Source organism: Rana temporaria, chromosome 4 (assembly GCF_905171775.1).
Source record: "Rana temporaria chromosome 4, aRanTem1.1, whole genome shotgun sequence".
NCBI classification, from domain to species: Eukaryota; Metazoa; Chordata; class Amphibia; order Anura; family Ranidae; genus Rana; species Rana temporaria.
In genome coordinates this window covers 280,742,330-280,760,928 of record NC_053492.1, presented here as the reverse complement: position 1 = coordinate 280,760,928, position 18,599 = coordinate 280,742,330, and the positions used below count along the sequence as shown (strand labels likewise).

Below are 18,599 nucleotides of genomic sequence, written 5' to 3'. Positions count from 1 at the left end.
GAAGTTTGAAGTTGAAGAGTAAGGGTTTCCATGAATGGAAGAGGATTTTGAAGGGCTGGCTTAGTGATTGTAATGCGATTCTTGTGGATCACCGCCAGGCCTCCTCCTCTTTGCCCTATTCTGTTTTCCGTTATAATGCGATAGTTTTCTGGCACCAATTCTCCGAGAATGGTGTTGCAGTCGTCTGAGAGCCAGCTTTCTGTAATAAAGAGGCAGTCAAGATCGTTTTGTAGTAAGAAATCGTGGATTTCTAATCGTTGTTTTACTGCCGATCTTGTGTTGATCAAAGCACATGATATGTGCTCGAGCTGGGTTAAATAGTTAACATTTTTGATGGTCGATCGTCGATCGAATCTCAAAAGTTGCTCTATTTTTAAGGCCTTTTTGGTGACGGCTGGTAATGCTGTTGCGAATTGTCTCAGACCTCGAATAGAGTCCGCAGAGTATCGCAGATTAGCCATTGTCGCCAGTCACATTGTCATCAGTCTTTCCTAATTGCGGCGGCCGCGAATGAGGCCTGGTCTGGCGCGGATGCGGGAAGAGCCGCGAGACGCCGGACGTGATGGGTGGAAGACTGTCCAAGTGAGCCTTCACTCGTTGAGTCTTCTCTCCCCGATTGGTCCAGAGGAAGGCGAAAAAACCCCAGGCGTGCTGTGCCAATCTGCAGCGATCGGGGGAAAAAATTCCTTCCTGACCCCTTAACGGCGATCGGTGCAACCCTGGATCAATTGGCTAGGGGGGTGTGGTGGACCCTGCCTGGCTGCACTATCCCTGGGGAGAGCCGACTCGTTTGAGAGCGTCCTGCTCTCACTATCCCTGGGGTGAGCAGACTAAGATGAGAGCGTCTGCTGCACCGCTGAATCTATATAGCAAGAGTTCCAACTTTATTAGCTGCAAGCTTGTTCTGGATCAGTGATTGAAAAAAATAATGAAGACTCCTGTCTTACCTCCTGTTTCAAACTCCTGGTTTTTAACTCGCACTTTTGATCAAAGAATGCACTTCTGATCAGAGAGTCCACATGTGAAGCCACCATCAACTGGGCTTATGTATTCACCCCCTTTTGTTATGAAGCTCATAAAAAGCTCTGGTGCAACCACCCTAAGTGTCACATGATCTGTCATTACATATACACACCTTTTTGAAAGGCCCCCAGAGGCTGCAACACTTAAGCAAGAGGCACCACTAACCAAACACTGTCATGAAGACCGAGGAACTCTCCAAACAAGTAAGGGACAATGTTGTTGAGAAGTACAAGTCAGGGTTAGGTTATAAAAAATATCCACATTTTTGATGATCCCTAGGAGCACCATCAAATCTATCATAACCAAATGGAAAGGACATGGCACAACAGCAAACCTGCCAAGATACGGCCGCACACAAAAACGTACAGACCGGGCAAGGAGGGCATTAATCAGAGAGGCAGCACAGAGACCCTGGGTAACCCTGGAGGAGCTGCAGAGTTCAACAGCAGAGACTGGAGTATCTGTACATAGGACGACAGTAAGCCTTACGCTCCATATAGTTGGGCTTTATGGCAGAGTGGCCAGAAGAAAGCAATTACTTTCAGCAAAAAACAAAATGGCACATTTTGAGTTCGTGAAAAAGGCATGTGGGAGACTCCCAAAATGTATGGTCTGGTCTGATGAGAATAAAATTTTACTTTTTGGCCATTAAAGAAATGCTATGTCTGGCACAAATCCAACACATCACATTACCCAAAGAACACCATCCCCAAAGTGAAACATGGTGGTGGCAGCATCATGTTGTGGGAATGTTTTTCAGCAGCCAGGACTGGGAAACTGGTCTGAGTTGAGGGAGAGATTGATGGTGCTAAATACAGGGATATTCTTGAGCAAAACATGTACCACTCTGTGTGGGATTTAAGGCTAGAACATAGGTTCACCTTCCAGCAGGACAATGACCCCAAACACACTGCTAAAGCAACACTTGAGTGGTTTAGGGAAAAACATATAAATGTGTTGGAATCAAAGCCCAGACCTCAATCCAATAGAAAATCTTAAAGATTGCTGTTCACAAGCGCAAACCATCCAACTTGAAGGAGCTGGAGCAGAAGGAATGGGCAAAAATCCCAGTGGTAAGATGTGGCAAGCTCATAGAGACTTATCCAACACGACTTGGAGCTGTGATAGCCGCAAAAGGTGACTCTACAAAGTATTTACTTTAGGGGGTAAATAGTTATGCACATTGGGCCAGATTCAAGAAGCACTTGCGCCCGCGCAACCATAGGTTGCGCGGCACAAGGGCTTACTTGCTCCGGTGTAACGAGTGCTCCTGATTCAGGAACCTCGTTACACCGACTGCAGCCTAGGATGTGACAGACATAAGCCTCCTTATGCCTTCACATCCCAGGCTGCATTCTTGCGTTGGCCGCTAGGGGGCGCGGCCATTGTGATCGGCGTATAGTATGCAAATTGCATACTACCACCGATTCACAAAAGTTGCGCCCTGCGCACGCAAGGTACGGAGTTTCCGTACGGCGACTTTAGCATAAGGCTGCTCCTGCTAATAGCAGGCGCAACCAATGCTAAAGTATAGCTGCGCTTCCCGCTCGTGAAATTTAAATTTCACGTCGTTTACGTAAGTGAACCGTGAATGGCGCTGGACGCCATTCACGTTCACTTAGAAGCAAATGACGTCCTTGCGACGTCATTTGCCGCAATGCACGTCGGGAAAGTTTCCCGACGGAGCATGCGCTGTTCGCTCGGCGCGGGAGCGCGCCTAATTTAAATGATTCCCGCCCCCGGCGGGATCATTTACATTAGGCGCCCTTACGCAGGGCTATTTAGCATATCGCCCGCGCAATTTACAGAGCAACTGCTCCGTGAATCGCGGGCATTTCAAAATATTTGCGTGGGCGCAGAGAAAAATCTTTGCTCTTTGCCCACGCAAATATTGCGTGATTCTACCTGAATCTGGCCCAGTGACTTTTTCTGTTATTTTGTCCTATTTGTTGTTTGCTTCACAATAAAAAACACATCTTCAAAGTTGTGGGCATGTTCTGTAAATTAAATGATGCAAATCCTCAAACAATCCATGTTAATTCCAGGCTGTGAGGCAACAAAACACAAAAAATGCCAAGGAGGGTGAATACTTTTACAAGGCATGGTAAAACCTTCAGGAGGGCAAGTGGTTAAAGTGACACTTTTTAATATGTTTGTACCCTACATTTTCACTATTTTGTGAGTACATACAGTTTTGATGCTTGTGCTATTAGTTTATTTAGGCAGATTGTGTTTGCTTAGCATTTTTACTTGTAGATCAAGCAGAAATCCAAGTAATGTGAAAGGGTTCACAAACCTTGTATTGAAACTGTGGTTTGGCTGTAAAGCCATTTTGAATTGTTATACTGGGTAAGGTGATAATACAGACATAAGAGAAAACCTGTCAGGGGATCAAACATTGTACCACTGTACATAAAATAGAGAAAGATGTGTTACGTTTTACTGCTTTAGGGTACCTCATTTTAATTCAGGGCATGCACCAAACCTTAGTACCCAACCAAGCATGCTGTGAACACAGTAAGAAGTCATTATTTTCATAATCGTATACATTTTTTTTTAGTAAGTGCTAAAGAAAAAACAGACAAAAAATCTGCAAAGAAAGCTCCAGCCAAAGGTAACTTGTTTTTTTAGCCTTTATCAAATATCTGATTATTTGCAAACTGTATGAATAGACACAAGCTTATTTCTCAATATGAAATCTATTCAACCCTAACAACAGTACATAACACAAACTGTATATCTATAGTAAAATATACATTTAATGCATAAGGCTTGTCTCACACTACTGCAATACAACTTTGATCCGACTTTCAGTGTGATTATGTAGTGCTACTAGCATACAACTTGGATTAGGTTTGTACAGTATATTCTATGGTGACAAAATCACACTGGAATTGCACCAAAGTAGTACAAGAATCTTTTCCAAAGTCGCACTGATGTAAACAGACACCATCAAAAACAATGTAATTTCCCTTGTGATGCAATTCAATGCAACTTAAGTTGCATCTGTAATTGCAATAGTGTGAACCAGGCCTAAAGCTAGGTGTGTAAATGAAACCTAGTCTGTGAAAATAAACTGACTACTGTTACCCGTAAATAATATATATTTAAGATTTAATATCTCAAAGATATGATGTGGGTTAAATGAGAGTTCTTTTGACCAGGAGTGAAAGCGTTAAAGCGGGGGTTCACCCAAAAAAAAAATAATTAACATTACATTTAGCATACTAAGCATAGTAAGGGCATTTACTTTCGGCAGGTCTTTTTTTTTTCTTCGTACATACCTTTATATTCTGATTTTGTCCAGGGCTTCCGGGTTCCGATGACTGCGGGACTGGGCGTTCCTATCCTTCGGTTCGATGATTGATGGCTTGTGAAACAGGTCCCCTGTCACACAACGCGCGTCACCAGGTTTCTGGAAATAGCCGAGCTAAGAGTCGGCACCATACGGCGCCTGCGCGCGCCATGTAGAGCTGACTGCGCAGGCGCCGTATAGTGCCGACTCGCAGCTCGACTATTTCCGGAAATCTGGTGACGCGCGTTGTGCGACAGGTCACCTGTTTCACAAGCCGTCAATCATCGAACCAAAGCATAGGAACGCCCAGTCCCGCATTCATCGGAACCCTGAGGCAGGGATAGGAACGCCCAGTCCCGGAGTCATCAGAATGCGGAAGCCCTGGACCAAATCAGAATATAAAGGTATGTACGGAGAAAAAAAAAGACCTGCCAAAAGTAAATGCCCTTACTATGCTTAGTCTAATGTTAAAAATTTGTTTTTAGGGTGAACCTCCACTTTAACATAATAACATTTATTGGAGTATAGTTGGTAATCTAATACACAGAAAATATTAGGTTAAAGTAAAATATTTACATGGAGGAATACAGAGTATATTCCTTTAAAATATTAATGTACAAACACATTCAGTTACAAGTAAAACAGACCTTTTTCCATAAATACCCTTTAGTCCCATCCTGATGGCTGCCGTTCCAAAAAGAGAGCGTTATCCTCCCCTAGACTCCGTGTATATCCCTGCATGCTGATGCCCCATTGGCTGGTATAGCTTGACACTTGATTGAAGCGGTTACTACATAAGTCAGCACCCTTTCATGCAAATCCTTGTGACTATTCTGGGACTGGAGATTTAATAGAATTTTCCCCATGAAAATAGGTATTAATTACGGGTTGGCCTCCCTTCATTGCATAGCCCAGCATGGGATCCTTTGAAGTGAGTAGGTGTAAAACAAGGTTTTGGATCTCCATTGTTTGTATATACAAGCCTTGGCACCGTCTTGTCTGCTTAGTCTAACCTTCTTAGTGGCTCTGTTACCTATATACAAAGTTAGTTGAACTAAATTCATAATTACAATAGTTTACAGCTATTAATGGAGATTTCACATACACCCATAAGGCAACACTACTTTCAATAAAAAGGTTAACTGTGTGTCTATATGCACATTTTCAGCTTTGATGTAGTACTATATTATTGGATTTTTTTTTTAAATACATGGCCTAGAAGGTATATGAAAGATCCAACTCTGCACAAGATTTACAGATGAAATTCTACAAACAGTAAAGCCACTTGACATATAAATGTACAGCATTGCATATGTTTAAAGCAGTGGTCTCCAAACTGTGGCCCGAGGGCCAGTTGTGGCCCTGTTCTTGCTTTTATCATGCCCTTGGTATCCACTGGTACCTACAATGGAGCATCATTTTTCCTAATGACACCAACAATGGGGTCCAATGACCTCAAAGATGGGCATAATTCCTCCCTATAACAGCAACAGCCGGGCACAATTTCATTAACGGACACCAACAATGGGGCCCGATTACATCAATGATGGGGCACAATTCCTTACTCTGACACCAATTGATGGGGCGCAATTACTCCCACTGAAACAAACTATGGGACGTTATTTTTTCACACTGATGTCAGGACCCTTTCTACTCCCAATTGCCACCGTCTGGCCCTTCTGAAGTTTGCAGGACAGTAAACTGACCTTTTGATAATGGGGAGGGTAGTGCTGCGCTAATCAGTGGTGAATGGATAAGTGAATAAGCAGGTGGGGGAGGGGAATGAAAATAGGTGTAATTGAAATGAGGAGCAATATAGCCCAAATGGCATCAGCATAAAAATAAATATAAATGATCAGTGAACAATAACAGTACTGGTGCAAATCATATAACTAACAGGTTCCTCTTAATGTGATGAAATACACTATAAATATTGGTGCAAAAAAATTCCAAATAGCTGTGCTAAGTGACACTCCTATACTGGTGATAAACAGTCCATCAACAGAGTTTGAAAAATATCAACAAAAAATAAATATAAGTAACATTTCAAAAGTCCAAGAAAGCAAAAGTGCAAGTGTGGGTCCGCAATATGGAGTGAGAGGGAAATGGGTATCCAGTGATCCTTTTAGGGTAAGTAAGGATGTCCCCTTACCTTACTGCTGTAAGGTAACAGCATATAGATCCAACCACATTAGATGGTTCTCTCGATGGGCTCTGATCCAACAACGGCAGGTCCTACTTGGAGTTCTCGTCCCAGATTGGTCAGTTTCTCGCCCCAAAGAAATAAAGCATCGATGGTGTGATACCGTTTTAAAATTTTTTTAATTCTCAAAGAAAATAGACAGGGGTACTCACATAATCCAAAATACAATTGAGCATGTAAAAAAGAGGGGCAATCTGTCGCCAACGTCACCTCCGATACCTCTCAGTGGACTCATGCGCATTCGTCACTATCATGTGACTTCCTCAGGAGTCCTCTCCTGAGGAAGTCACATGATAGTGACGAATGCGCATGAGTCCACTGAGAGGTATCGGAGGTGACGTTGGCGACAGATTGCCCCTCTTTTTTACATGCTCAATTGTATTTTGGATTATGTGAGTACCCCTGTCTATTTTCTTTGAGAATTAAAAAAATTTTAAAACGGTATCACACCATCGATGCTTTATTTCTTTGGGGCGAGAAACTGACCAATCTGGGACGAGAACTCCAAGGAGGACCTGCCGTTGTTGGATCAGAGCCCATCGAGAGAACCATCTAATGTGGTTGGATCTATATGCTGTTACCTTACAGCAGTAAGGTAAGGGGACATCCTTACTTACCCTAAAAGGATCACTGGATACCCATTTCCCTCTCACTCCATATTGCTGACCCACACTTGCACTTTTTCTTTCTTGGACTTTTGAAATTTTACTTATATTTATTTTTTGTTGATATTTTTCAAACTCTGTTGATGGACTGTTTATCACCAGTATAGGAGTGTCACTTAGCACAGCTATTTGGAATTTTTTTGCACCAATATTTATAGTGTATTTCATCACATTAAGAGGAACCTGTTAGTTATATGATTTGCACCAGTACTGTTATTGTTCACTGATCATTTATATTTATTTTTATGCTGATGCCATTTGGGCTATATTGCTCCTCATTTCAATTACACCTATTTTCATTCCCCTCCCCCACCTGCTTATTCACTTATCCATTCACCACTGATTAGCGCAGCACTACCCTCCCCATTATCAATTGCTTATGGTTTGATACACCTTCCAGTGCCGCAGCTGTACCTCCACTTCTCCTCACTTTCATTTCCCCCCCCCCTCCTTTTTTTCCCCTCTTTGTTTCCCCTCCTTTGATAAGCGCGGTAATATCCATTTTTAAACTGACCCTTTGTTTAGAAAGTTTGGAGACCCCTCTTTTTAAGCAAAGAAACATTTGTTGGAGCACGTTCAGTTCCTCTCACGGATCATGGCATTCCCCACACCACATAAGTGTGAACCTATCTTAAGTGTGCACAGTTTCTCTTCTGTAACTTTACTTATTAGGTACATGATGCATCAATATATTTTGTAATTTGAGATAAATAATTACAAATTTATGTTATTTATATATACTGTATATATAATATAGTTAAACCAAGGTGGACCACTTCTGCCATGTAGCAAGCATACTTCTTACACAATTGAATTAAATGTGGACCTTGTCAATTTTCCACCAAACACATATCAAAAAATTGAAGATGCAATCCCAATCTATGCAATATCTAGCTTGATGAAAAGCATGGTTTATGTTCGAAACTGTGCAGTCATTTATCTCAGATTTACCTGTGATGTATATGAAGAGTTGAAGTAAAGAGAATATTGCAAAGATTGGGATTGCATCATGTACAGTGTGTGTATATATATATATATATATATATATATATATATATGCTGTATATATATATATATATATATATATATATATATATATATATATTCCCCCATTAGTTGCCTAGATGTCTCGTGAGCATGGATCAATTTAGACTTAATGCTTGATGTGTAGTCCTATTGTGTTGTGTGGTATTACTATGCATAGGAGAATTTGCCTTACCATGTGATCTTTAACAATTCTATATGGTTTCAGAAGTTGCAAAGGAAGCTGAAAAAAAAGAGAAAGCTGAGAAAAAGGCTCCAGCCAAAGGTTAGTAATTGGCAGTCTTTTTTCTTTAATATAATAGTAATAGATATAACATGAGTGTGTTGCTGTATTATGGTATGCTTTTCTGAAAACATTTATGTGCCGAATAACAAAGGTGCCATTTTTTTATAATTATTATTTATTTGTATTTATTTTTTTCAAATCAATTCTGAGCTCAAGCTGAAACCCAGCAGCTGTTTATTTACATGTAATGATAGTTATCTGCTGAGAGTTGAAAAAGTAAAAAAATAAAAATAAATTATCCAATCTTTAACCTTGGACATCTGTCACAACTGAATTTATGTGGATGGGTTCATCTCTAGATATTTGGCATTAAGTGGATATGGTACTGATTGAGCACCTGTTGTTAAGTAAAATGTATAGCATTCACATTATAAAAATGTAACATTTGGTTGAATACCATAAAATATTAAAGCATTTGGGAAATGTGCTTTATTACCACTATAAATAATGTAAGATTCAGTTGAGGCAGTAAGGGAATATTTGTGGTGCCTGAATTGGATATTGAACCTGGAAATAGAACCCCCTCTAGGTATCTAAAACACTGATCTTTGGACCAACTTTCCTCAGTTTGATTTCACTCACTGAAAGCACTTTATTAAGTTAAGAGAGTTCAATAGAGAAGAAAAAGAGACACGAGAGAGGAAGTATAGGACATGATACAGGCTTCATATTTTCAATTAATGAATGATCGTAAGTTGCACAGATGTTCTAATATTCCCCCCTACAGTGAATGGTTGGTTGGTTGGTTCAGGGGCCACCTTCAGACATGATATTGTCATCCTATTCCATGTGTTTATATTCTGATATTCTGAAAAGTAATCTTTTATAATACATTTTGGGTAAAAAAAAAAGGTAAAAATGCTGCACAAATATGTATCAGAAGCTCCTGTGTCCCTAATATTGGACAAGATCCAACTTCTTTGCTAGTGTGATGATTTGTGTTCTCAAAGCCTATTGCAGCAACACAGCTGCATCACATCTGCTGTTGGCAGTTGTTACACTTATCAGAGGTACTGCTGGGTCTATCATTATATAAAATATACAGTGTCCAAACTTTTTTCTTTATAATATTTAATTTCTGTGTACATCTTCAGTACAACAAATTGAAGATTCTGAAAAACTTGCAAAACCTGAGAAAAAAGTTTCAGCCAAAGCTTGGTTGATCCTTAAAGGGGTTATAAAGGTACAATTTTTCTTTTCCTAAATAGCTTCCTTTACCTTAGTGTAGTCCTCCTTCACTTGGTGTGGAGTGTCGTGCTCCCCCCTCCCTTGTACTACAGGAGAGTCAGGACGCCCACTAACACATAGCTCCTTTCACTATCTGCAATGTAGAGAGTGTCCTGACTCTCCTGTAGTCCAAGGGAGGGGGCGAGCATGACACTCCACACCGGGGAGAAATCCTTGCATTACTGTGTGGAGTTACAGACAGAAGAACAGGAAGTGAGGATTTCTCAGAAAAAATAAGGACATTTAAAAGCAAAATGGAAGGATGAGGTAAGTGAAGGAGGACTGCACTAAGGTAAAGGAAGCTATTTAGGAAAAAAAAATGGTACCTTTACAACCCCTTTAACCTGCCTGGCGGTGTTCCCGAGACTGACTCGGGGTTAGATTTTCCTGCTACGATCGGTAACCCCGAGTCAGTCTCGGGCTTGCCTCGCTAGATCCACAGGCACTTTTTACTTACCTTGTCCCTGGATCCAGCGATGCCACCGCGCTGTGTGAGCGAGCGGGACCTCGCTTGATTCACATAGTGCCTCCGTGTGACGCCGATCTCCGTTCCCTGCGGCGTTACGACGCACGGGGACGGAGAACGGCGCCAAATTCAAAAACGTAAACAAACACTTTACATACAGTATACTGTAATCTTATACTGTAGATTACAGTACTGTATGTAAAAAAAACACACCCCCCCTGTCCCTAGTGGTCTGTCCTGTGTCATGCATGTCATTTTATATAATAAAAACGTTTCTTTCTCCCTGCAAACTGTAGATTGTCCATAGCAACCAAAAGTGTCCCTTTATGTCAAAAATAGTTTTAGATCAGCTAAAAAACAGCGATAATAAATTATAATCACTTGCAGAATTGTGCGATAGCGATTTGTGGGGAAATTCGTCATAAAAAAAAAAAAATAATGACAGCAACAATTCTGCAACTGAGCAAATTTCAGTGATTTTAATTTGATTACATTATTGAATATTTTTTATTATAATTATATTATTATTTGTTATAATTATTTATAATTATTTATTATATTATAATTTATAATTTTGTTTTTTAAAAAATGTCATACCCGGGATGCCTATTAGAATCTTGTTTGGTCAGATTTAAGTGAGTTATTTCTAAAAATTACAGACCTACAATATAAAACGCCAAATTTCCTTGCAAATAATGGTACCGCTTTCAGCATGTTTTTTCTGAAAGAATCATACCGCCAGGGAGGTTAAGGATCAACCAAGCTTTGGCTGAAACTTTTTTCTCAGGTTTTGCAAGTTTTTCAGAATCTTCAATTTGTTGTACTGAAGATGTACACAGAAATTAAATATTATAAAGAAAAAAGTTTGGACACTGTATATTTTATATAATCATAGACCCAGCACTACCTCTGATAAGTGTGTCATTTGACACCCTACCTATTAACAAACTTACCCTAAAGAATACATACATGCTGGACCTATGGTATAAGGGATATGATACTTGCAGGGGATCCCAGCACAGACTTAGGAGTTTTCTCACATCTTCATTGTGGTTGTGCTTTCAAAACATACCGACAGCATACATTCAGTATAAATATTTGTAGAAATGCATGCATAACATCTGTCTTTTTTTAAGAGAATGAGTTAATGAGTTTGAAAAAGTATTCATACCTCGTTGTAGGTTTGCAGTTGTGCCATATGCTTTCCATTTTCCGATGATGGATTGAACAGTGCTCCGTGAGATTTTCAAAGCCTGAGATTTTTTTTAGAACATAACCCTGCTTTAAACTTCTCCACAACTTTATCCATGACTTGTCTAGTGTGTTCCTTGGTCTTCATGATGCTGTTTGTTCATTAAGGTTCTCTAACAAACATCTGAGGGCTTCACAGAACAGCTGTATTTATACTGAGATTACCCACAGGTGGACTCTATTTACAAATTTGGTGACTTCTGAAGGCAAGTCTGGTTCCACTAGATTTTAGTTAGGGGTATTAGAGTAAAGGAATACAAATGCACACCACACTTTTCAAATATGTATTTGTGAAGAAAAAATGAAAACCATGTATCATTTTCCTTCCACTTCACAATTATGTGCCACTTTGTGTTGGTCTATCACATAAAATCCCAATAAAATACATTTACATTTTTGGTTGTAACATGACAAAATGTGGAAAATTTCAAGGGGTGTGAATACTTTTTCAAGGCACTCTATATAGCATAGAAAAACCCTGATCTTCTTAACATTATACCTAATGATCCTAATGTGACTTTGACATCCTGAATAATTATTCCAAAGCATTACAATGTAGTGCAGGGTCTGTATTATGCATATTTAATGTTATAAAACAATTTAACATGCTTTAATAGAAAACTTGCATTCAGAGAATATATAGGCTGCCTTTACAAACCTCTTCTTTTGATTATAATCTGAAAGTCTTGTTGATACAACATCACTGACCCATCATTAAGTATGCAGATAAGGAATTCTGACTTCCCTCTTTAGATGTTACATGCTTGTTCTGGGGTAAAATGTCATAGTATTAAAGCCACATATGGACAGGCAATTACCATTTTCAGGAGTTGGCTAGCAGTGGCAGTGCCCATATCACAGTGTTGTATCTCAGAACAGGTTTTCCCTTTAAATATAAAAATAGTAGACACACACACACATATATATATAGAGCAAATTAATCTTCCAATTCTAATTATTCTAATTATAATTTATCAAGATATATGTATTAATTGTTGTTTGAATTAGATTAGAGTTAAATTAGAGGAGTTTTAAACAGTTCAAACAACAGACATGTAGCTACCTCCTCTAGTAAGGCTGTCAGGTTAAATTTTGTTGTTGGCTTCACTCTAGCCAGTGATCCATTAATTATGTCTGATCAGGGCTTCCTAAGCTGGGTGTTTGATTTCAACCACATGGCTCTTGAAAAAGCTTCCAGAATATGGGGCAGGGAGAGTCAAATGTCCAGTACAAATATTTAATATTCCCCAGCCAATCACTGGAGGCATCCAGAAGGTAGCTAGGGAGGTGATAAATGTTTGAGATGCATTATCAGAATCTTCTCCCTCCACTATGAGGGTTCCAGTTCTCCTTTGGCTAATGCCCTTGGTAGACAGTTAAAAAAAAAACAATGGGCCAGATTCACATAGGTTAGCGGATCTTTAGATCTGCGTAACCTATGTAATTTAAGATCCGCTGCCGCAAGTTTTAGAGGCAAGTGGGTAATTCACAAAACACTTACCTCAAAACTTGCGGCGACGTATCGTTAATCCTCTGGCAGAATTCAAATTCCGCGGCTAGGGGGAGTGTATTATTTAAATCGGGTGCGTCCCCGCGCTGATTTAACTGCGCATGCGCCGTCCGTGAATTTTCCCGGCGTGCATTACTCCCAATGACGTCGCTAGAACGTCATTGGTTTCGGCGTGAGCATTACTTGCGTCCATCAGTTTTGTGAATCGACGTACGCAAACTATGTAAAATTTCAAAATTCAACGTGGGAACGACGGCCATACTTAACATTGGCTGCACCTCATAGAAGCAGGGGTAACTATACGCCGGGAAAACCCTTACGTAAACGGCGTAAAGTGACTGCGTCGGGCCCGCGTACGTTCGTGAATTGGCGTATCTCGCTGATTTACATATTCTCGGCGTAAATCAGCGAGAACGCCCCCAGCGGCCATTGTAAAATTGCAGTTAAGATCCGACGGTGTAACACAGTTACACCTGTCGGATCTTAGCCATATCTATGCGTAACTGATTCTATGAATCAGTCGCATAGATATGACCGATACAACTCTGAGATACGACGGTGTATCAGGAGATACACCGTCGTATCTCTATGTGAATCTGGCCCAATAATTGCAGGCCTGTCCTCAGCATTTCTAAATTTTCAGATTTTCAAATTTCAGATTTGTATTATTTTAGAAAATGTGTTTTTGGGAAAATGTGGTAGTTTCCGAATTAACAAATATGCCAAATTTTAATGAAAAACTAATTCAGAACGAAAATAATTGCATATGTCTAGTGTGCATGTAAATGTGCTTGTGGCTGGTAGCCTCTGTAATAGCTAGGGAGATCTGAGTTGTATTCAGTGGCCCCTCCAGGGGTTATCACTAAAGATGAAGATAGAATAATGTGCGTGTGCATTGGTATTGTTAAATGAGTATATCATAGCAATAGCAATAGATAGGGTTGACACCTGACTGGTATTTTACTGGTTTGGCTGGTAAAGTTAGAATGCATTGCCCTTAATATTAATAGGAACTAGATCATAAGGCCAGATTTTTTCCCTGAAAATATGACAGCCTTAGCAAAGGAAGGTCCTATTACCCTAATAAGGAATTAAAGGGCTTCCTTATTAGGGTAGTGATATTAAAGAGAAATTGGAGAATTCATCAATACCCTGCTAGTATTTTAACTTAGGCCCCATACACACGATAGAATCTATCCGCAGATAAATCCCAGCAAATGGGTTTCTGCGGATAGATCCTATGGTGTGTACACGCCAGCGGATCTGTTTCCGCGGAGAAATCTCCTCTGGGATGGATTCCAGCAGATCGGATATTTGCTGACATGCACAACAAATCCATCTGCTGGAATCCATTCCAACGGATGGATCCGCTCGTCTGTACAGACTTACCGGATCCATCCGTCCAAAGGGATTCCCCGCACGCGTCGTAATGATTTGACGCATGCGTGGAATTCCTTATATGACAGCGTCGCGCCCGTCGCCGCGTCATAATAGCGGCGACGGCGCGACACGTCATCGCCAGAGGATTTCAGCGCGGATTTCAATGCGATGGTGTGTACACGCCATCGCATAGAAATCTTCTGAAATCCTCGAGAGGATTTATCCGCGAAAACGGTCCGCTGGACCGTATCTGCGGATAAATCCTCTCGTGTGTATGGGGCCTTACACACTGCTTATAGGAAGGACAGAGCACATGCTACACATAACTGATGCCAGACAGAAAACAAATGAGCAAAGTAGATCTCCTGTGTGGATTCCTAATCCTCAATGAGTAGTATTCAACCTAGTTCAGTTTAATAAAAGGAACATCCTGCTCTTTATAATTATCAGCATTATTACTATTATTTCAAATATTATATATTATATGGCAAACTGAGCATGTGCAGCCTGAATCCATTTACTCTGTCTTATCCAGACTAGGGATGAGCTGAACACCCCCCCCCCCGTTCGGTTCGCACCAGAACCTTCGAACGGACTGAACGTTCGTGTGAACATTTAGAACCCCATTGATGTCAATGGGACTTGACCGTTCAAATTCAAAAGTGCTAATTTTAAAGCCTAATATGCAAGTTATTGTTGGAAAACGGGTTTGGGGACCCGGGTCTTGCCCCAGGGAACATGTTTCAATGGAAAAAAAAGTTTTAAAAACGGTCGTTGTTTCTGGAGCAGCGATTTTAATGATGCTTAAAGTGAAAAAAAAATTCCTTTAAATATCGTACCTGCTGGGTGTCTATAGTAGTGGCACGTGTTTAGAACTGTCCCTGCACAAAATAAGATTACTATAAGAAAAAAGTAAATTAAGACTACTTGCGGCTTTAATGTAATGTTTGGTCCCTGCAATATGGATGAAAATCACTGAGAAAAATAGCATGGGTTTCTCCACCCACCTCCCCTTAGGTTATTACAAGCCCTTTTGGCCCTATATACTTTGAACAGCAGTATACAGGCGGTGCAAAACAAGACAGGGGGCCAGATTCACAAAGGTTAGCGGATCTTTAGATCCGTGTAACCTATGTGAATTAAGATCCGCCCTCGCAAGTTTGTGAGGAAAGTGTCAAATTCACAACACACTTACCTCCAAACTTGCGACGGCGGATCCTAACTCCCCCAGCGGAATTCAAATTCCGCGGCTAGGGGAGTGTCATATTTAAATCAGGCGCGCTCCCGCGCCGATTTAAATACGCATGCGTCGTCCGGGGAATTTCCCGGCGTGCATTGCTCCCACTGACGTCAATAGGACGTCAGTGGTTGCGACGTGAGCGGGACTTGCGACGCGCGTGTTCGTGAATCGGCGTACGCAAACGACGTAGGAAAATTCAAAATCGACGCGGGAACGACGGCCATACTTAACAATACTTACCCCTGCTTTTAGAAAGGGTAAGTATACGACGGAAAACCGCTACGGAAACGACGTAAGAACACAGCGTCGGGTCCGCGTACGTTCGTGAATTTCGCGTATCTCGCTGATTTACATATTATTCAGTGTAAATCAGCGGGAACGCCCCCGGCGCCATTTTTAAATCAAAAAAAAGATCCGACAGTGTAACACAGTGTGACACTGTCGGATCTCAGCCCTATCTATGCGTATCTGATTCTATGAATCAGGTGCATAGATAGGACCAGAAAAAATCCGAGATACGATGGTGTATCTGAGATACTCCATCGTATCTCTTTTGTGAATCTGGCCCATGGACTGTAGGTTTGTTGTTAAAGCGGATGTGCCACTAAAAAACTATATTAAAAGCAAGCAGCTACAAATACTGCAGCTGCTGACTTTTAATATAAGGACACTTACCTGTCCTGGAGTCCAGCGGTGATCGCAGCAGATGACGAGCCGATTGCTCGTCACCCTGCTGCTCCCCCCTCCATCCACGGTGAGGGAACCAGGAAGTGAAGCGCTCCGGCTTCACTGCCCGGTTCCCTACGGCGCATGCGCGAGTCGCGCTGCGCCCGCCGATTGGCTCCCGCTGTGTTCTGGGAGCCGAGTGTTCCCAGCATACAATGGGGGGGCGACGGGAAGCGGAGAAAAAACCCGTCCTTTGCCCGTATCGTAGGGCCGGAAGTGGGTGCAGATACCTGTCTGTAGACAGGTATCTGCACCCCCCTCCCCCCTGAAAGGTGTCAAATGTGACACCGGAGGGGGGGAGGGTTCCGATCAGCGGGACTCCACTTTAGAGTGGAGATCCGCTTTAAGTAGAATCTGTTTGAAATTTTCAACTGGTACAGTACTTGTAACTGAGAATGTGTTTCCAGCACGACGGCATCGTGCTGATTCTCGGCGACACGGTGCCGACATCTCGCACTCGCTGCAATAGGAAAAGCACATTCCAGCGAGCGCGTCATAGAAGCGACAGGGATCCGACTTGGATTCCCTCCAATTCTAGCCGCGGCGTTTGGTATGAATAATGAGGGGGAACTCCACGCCAAATTTTAAATGAAAAAACGGCATGGGTTCCCCCCCAGGGCCATACCAGGCCCTTAGGTCTGGTATGGATTGTAAGGAGAACCCCCCTACACTGAAAAAACGGCGTGGGGGTCCCCCCACAATCCATACCAGACCCGTATCCAAGCACACCGCCCGGCCAGTCAGGAAAGAAGTGGGAACGAGCGAGCACCACCCCCCTTCTCCTGAGCCGTACCAGGCTGCATACCCTCAACTTGGGGGGGTTGGGTGCTCTGGGGCAGGGGGGTGCCCTGACGTGCCCTGACGCGTTTCGTCACTTCCGACTTCAACTGAGGGCGTTGAGGACTATCCTGTTATGCTGAGTGAATATCCTTTTCCTCCTTAATGATCTTGCTGATAGCTTGTAAGAACATTGTTGGTTCTGGGCACCGCCACCAGTGCCTAAGGCCCAATTTATATAGGCCTCTTATGGCGTCACAGTTCCATCATGCTCCGGGTACCCACGTGGGTACCCGGAGCATAATGGGACTGTGACGCCATAAGAGGCCTATATAAATCGGTGCGGGCCACGTACCCGGCATTACAGCGGGAGGAAGCGATGCGTCAACATCGGAAGAAAAGAAGAAGGCAGAAGACTGGGCTGGCCACTGCTAGTAAGAGAGCGAAAAAGAAGGCCAGCCCCGTATGAAGGCACCGGAGAGCGAGCGGGAGAAGAACCGGGGAGCGCCGAGGCGACAGCGGAGAGCGGAGAAGATGGAAGAAGACCGCCCGGAGAGTGGAGAAGACCCCCGGAGAGCGGAGAAGACCCCCGGAGCGGACTAATACATTATTTTAAAACCCTGTGTTGTGTGTTTATTTTTATTGACATTTTTCTTCCAGGTGAATGGGTAGGGGTACAATGTACCCCATATTCATTCACCTAGGGTGGGGCGCCGGTATCTGGGGGCCCCCTTATTAAAGGGGGCTCCCAGATTCCGATAAGTCACCCGCCCAAAGACCCCAACAACCAATGTCCAGGGTTGTCGGGAAGAGGCCCTGTCCTTATCAACATGGGGACAGGGTGCTTTGGTACACTGTAGAAAACCTGGCAGTTTGATGCAGCTGGGGGAACATGACTGCCAGATTGCTGTCCTTCTTGGGCACCCCCTCTCTCTGGGCTCATGTTACTGCCTTCCTCTATCTGTGTACCATCATCGGAGCCTTCAAAACGCTGTGCATCCTCATGCAGCATGTACCCAAGACTGTGTTCAAACAGTTCGGGGGACTCCTCAGGAGGACATGGTGGGGCTAGGGAAGGAGTGAGTGAAGCCATTGAGCAGAGGGAAGAGGATGCCTTGGCAGCTACTTTGCCAGACAAAGTACCCTGAGCCTGGGTGAGAGAGGATGAGGAGGATGAGGACGGCTTGATCATCCACTCTACCAAGTCTTCGACATGTTGCGGCTCAACACGGCCAGCTGCCAAAAACAAGGACGAGCATGTCCAACGGCCACGTACTGATGAGGATGCACCGTGTCCACGACCAGCACTGTTGCCTCTAGACACAGAGCCTGCTTGCCCTTGTGACCCTCTGCCTCTCCTTGTTGTCCTTCCAAACATACTAATGGCCTGCAGAGGACAAAGGCAGTACACACACCTCGTAGCTTTAGGTGCAAACTGCAGAGGACACGGGTAGTACACACCAAGTAGCTTTAGGTGAAAACTACAAAGGACACGTGCAGTACACA

General features: G+C 42.6%; 1 protein-coding gene across 1 annotated transcript in view; it reads left to right on the top strand.

Annotated features, from left to right (window-relative positions):
• The window catches only part of TRDN (triadin), a 299,517-nt gene that overhangs the window by 276,276 nt on the left and 4,642 nt on the right, over positions 1-18,599 (top strand). Inside the window, exons 15-16 of the mRNA XM_040347781.1 lie at positions 3,584-3,637; positions 8,439-8,495. Of these exons, the coding sequence (XP_040203715.1) occupies positions 3,584-3,637; positions 8,439-8,495 (111 nt within the window). The remainder of the gene's footprint in view (positions 1-3,583; positions 3,638-8,438; positions 8,496-18,599) is intronic.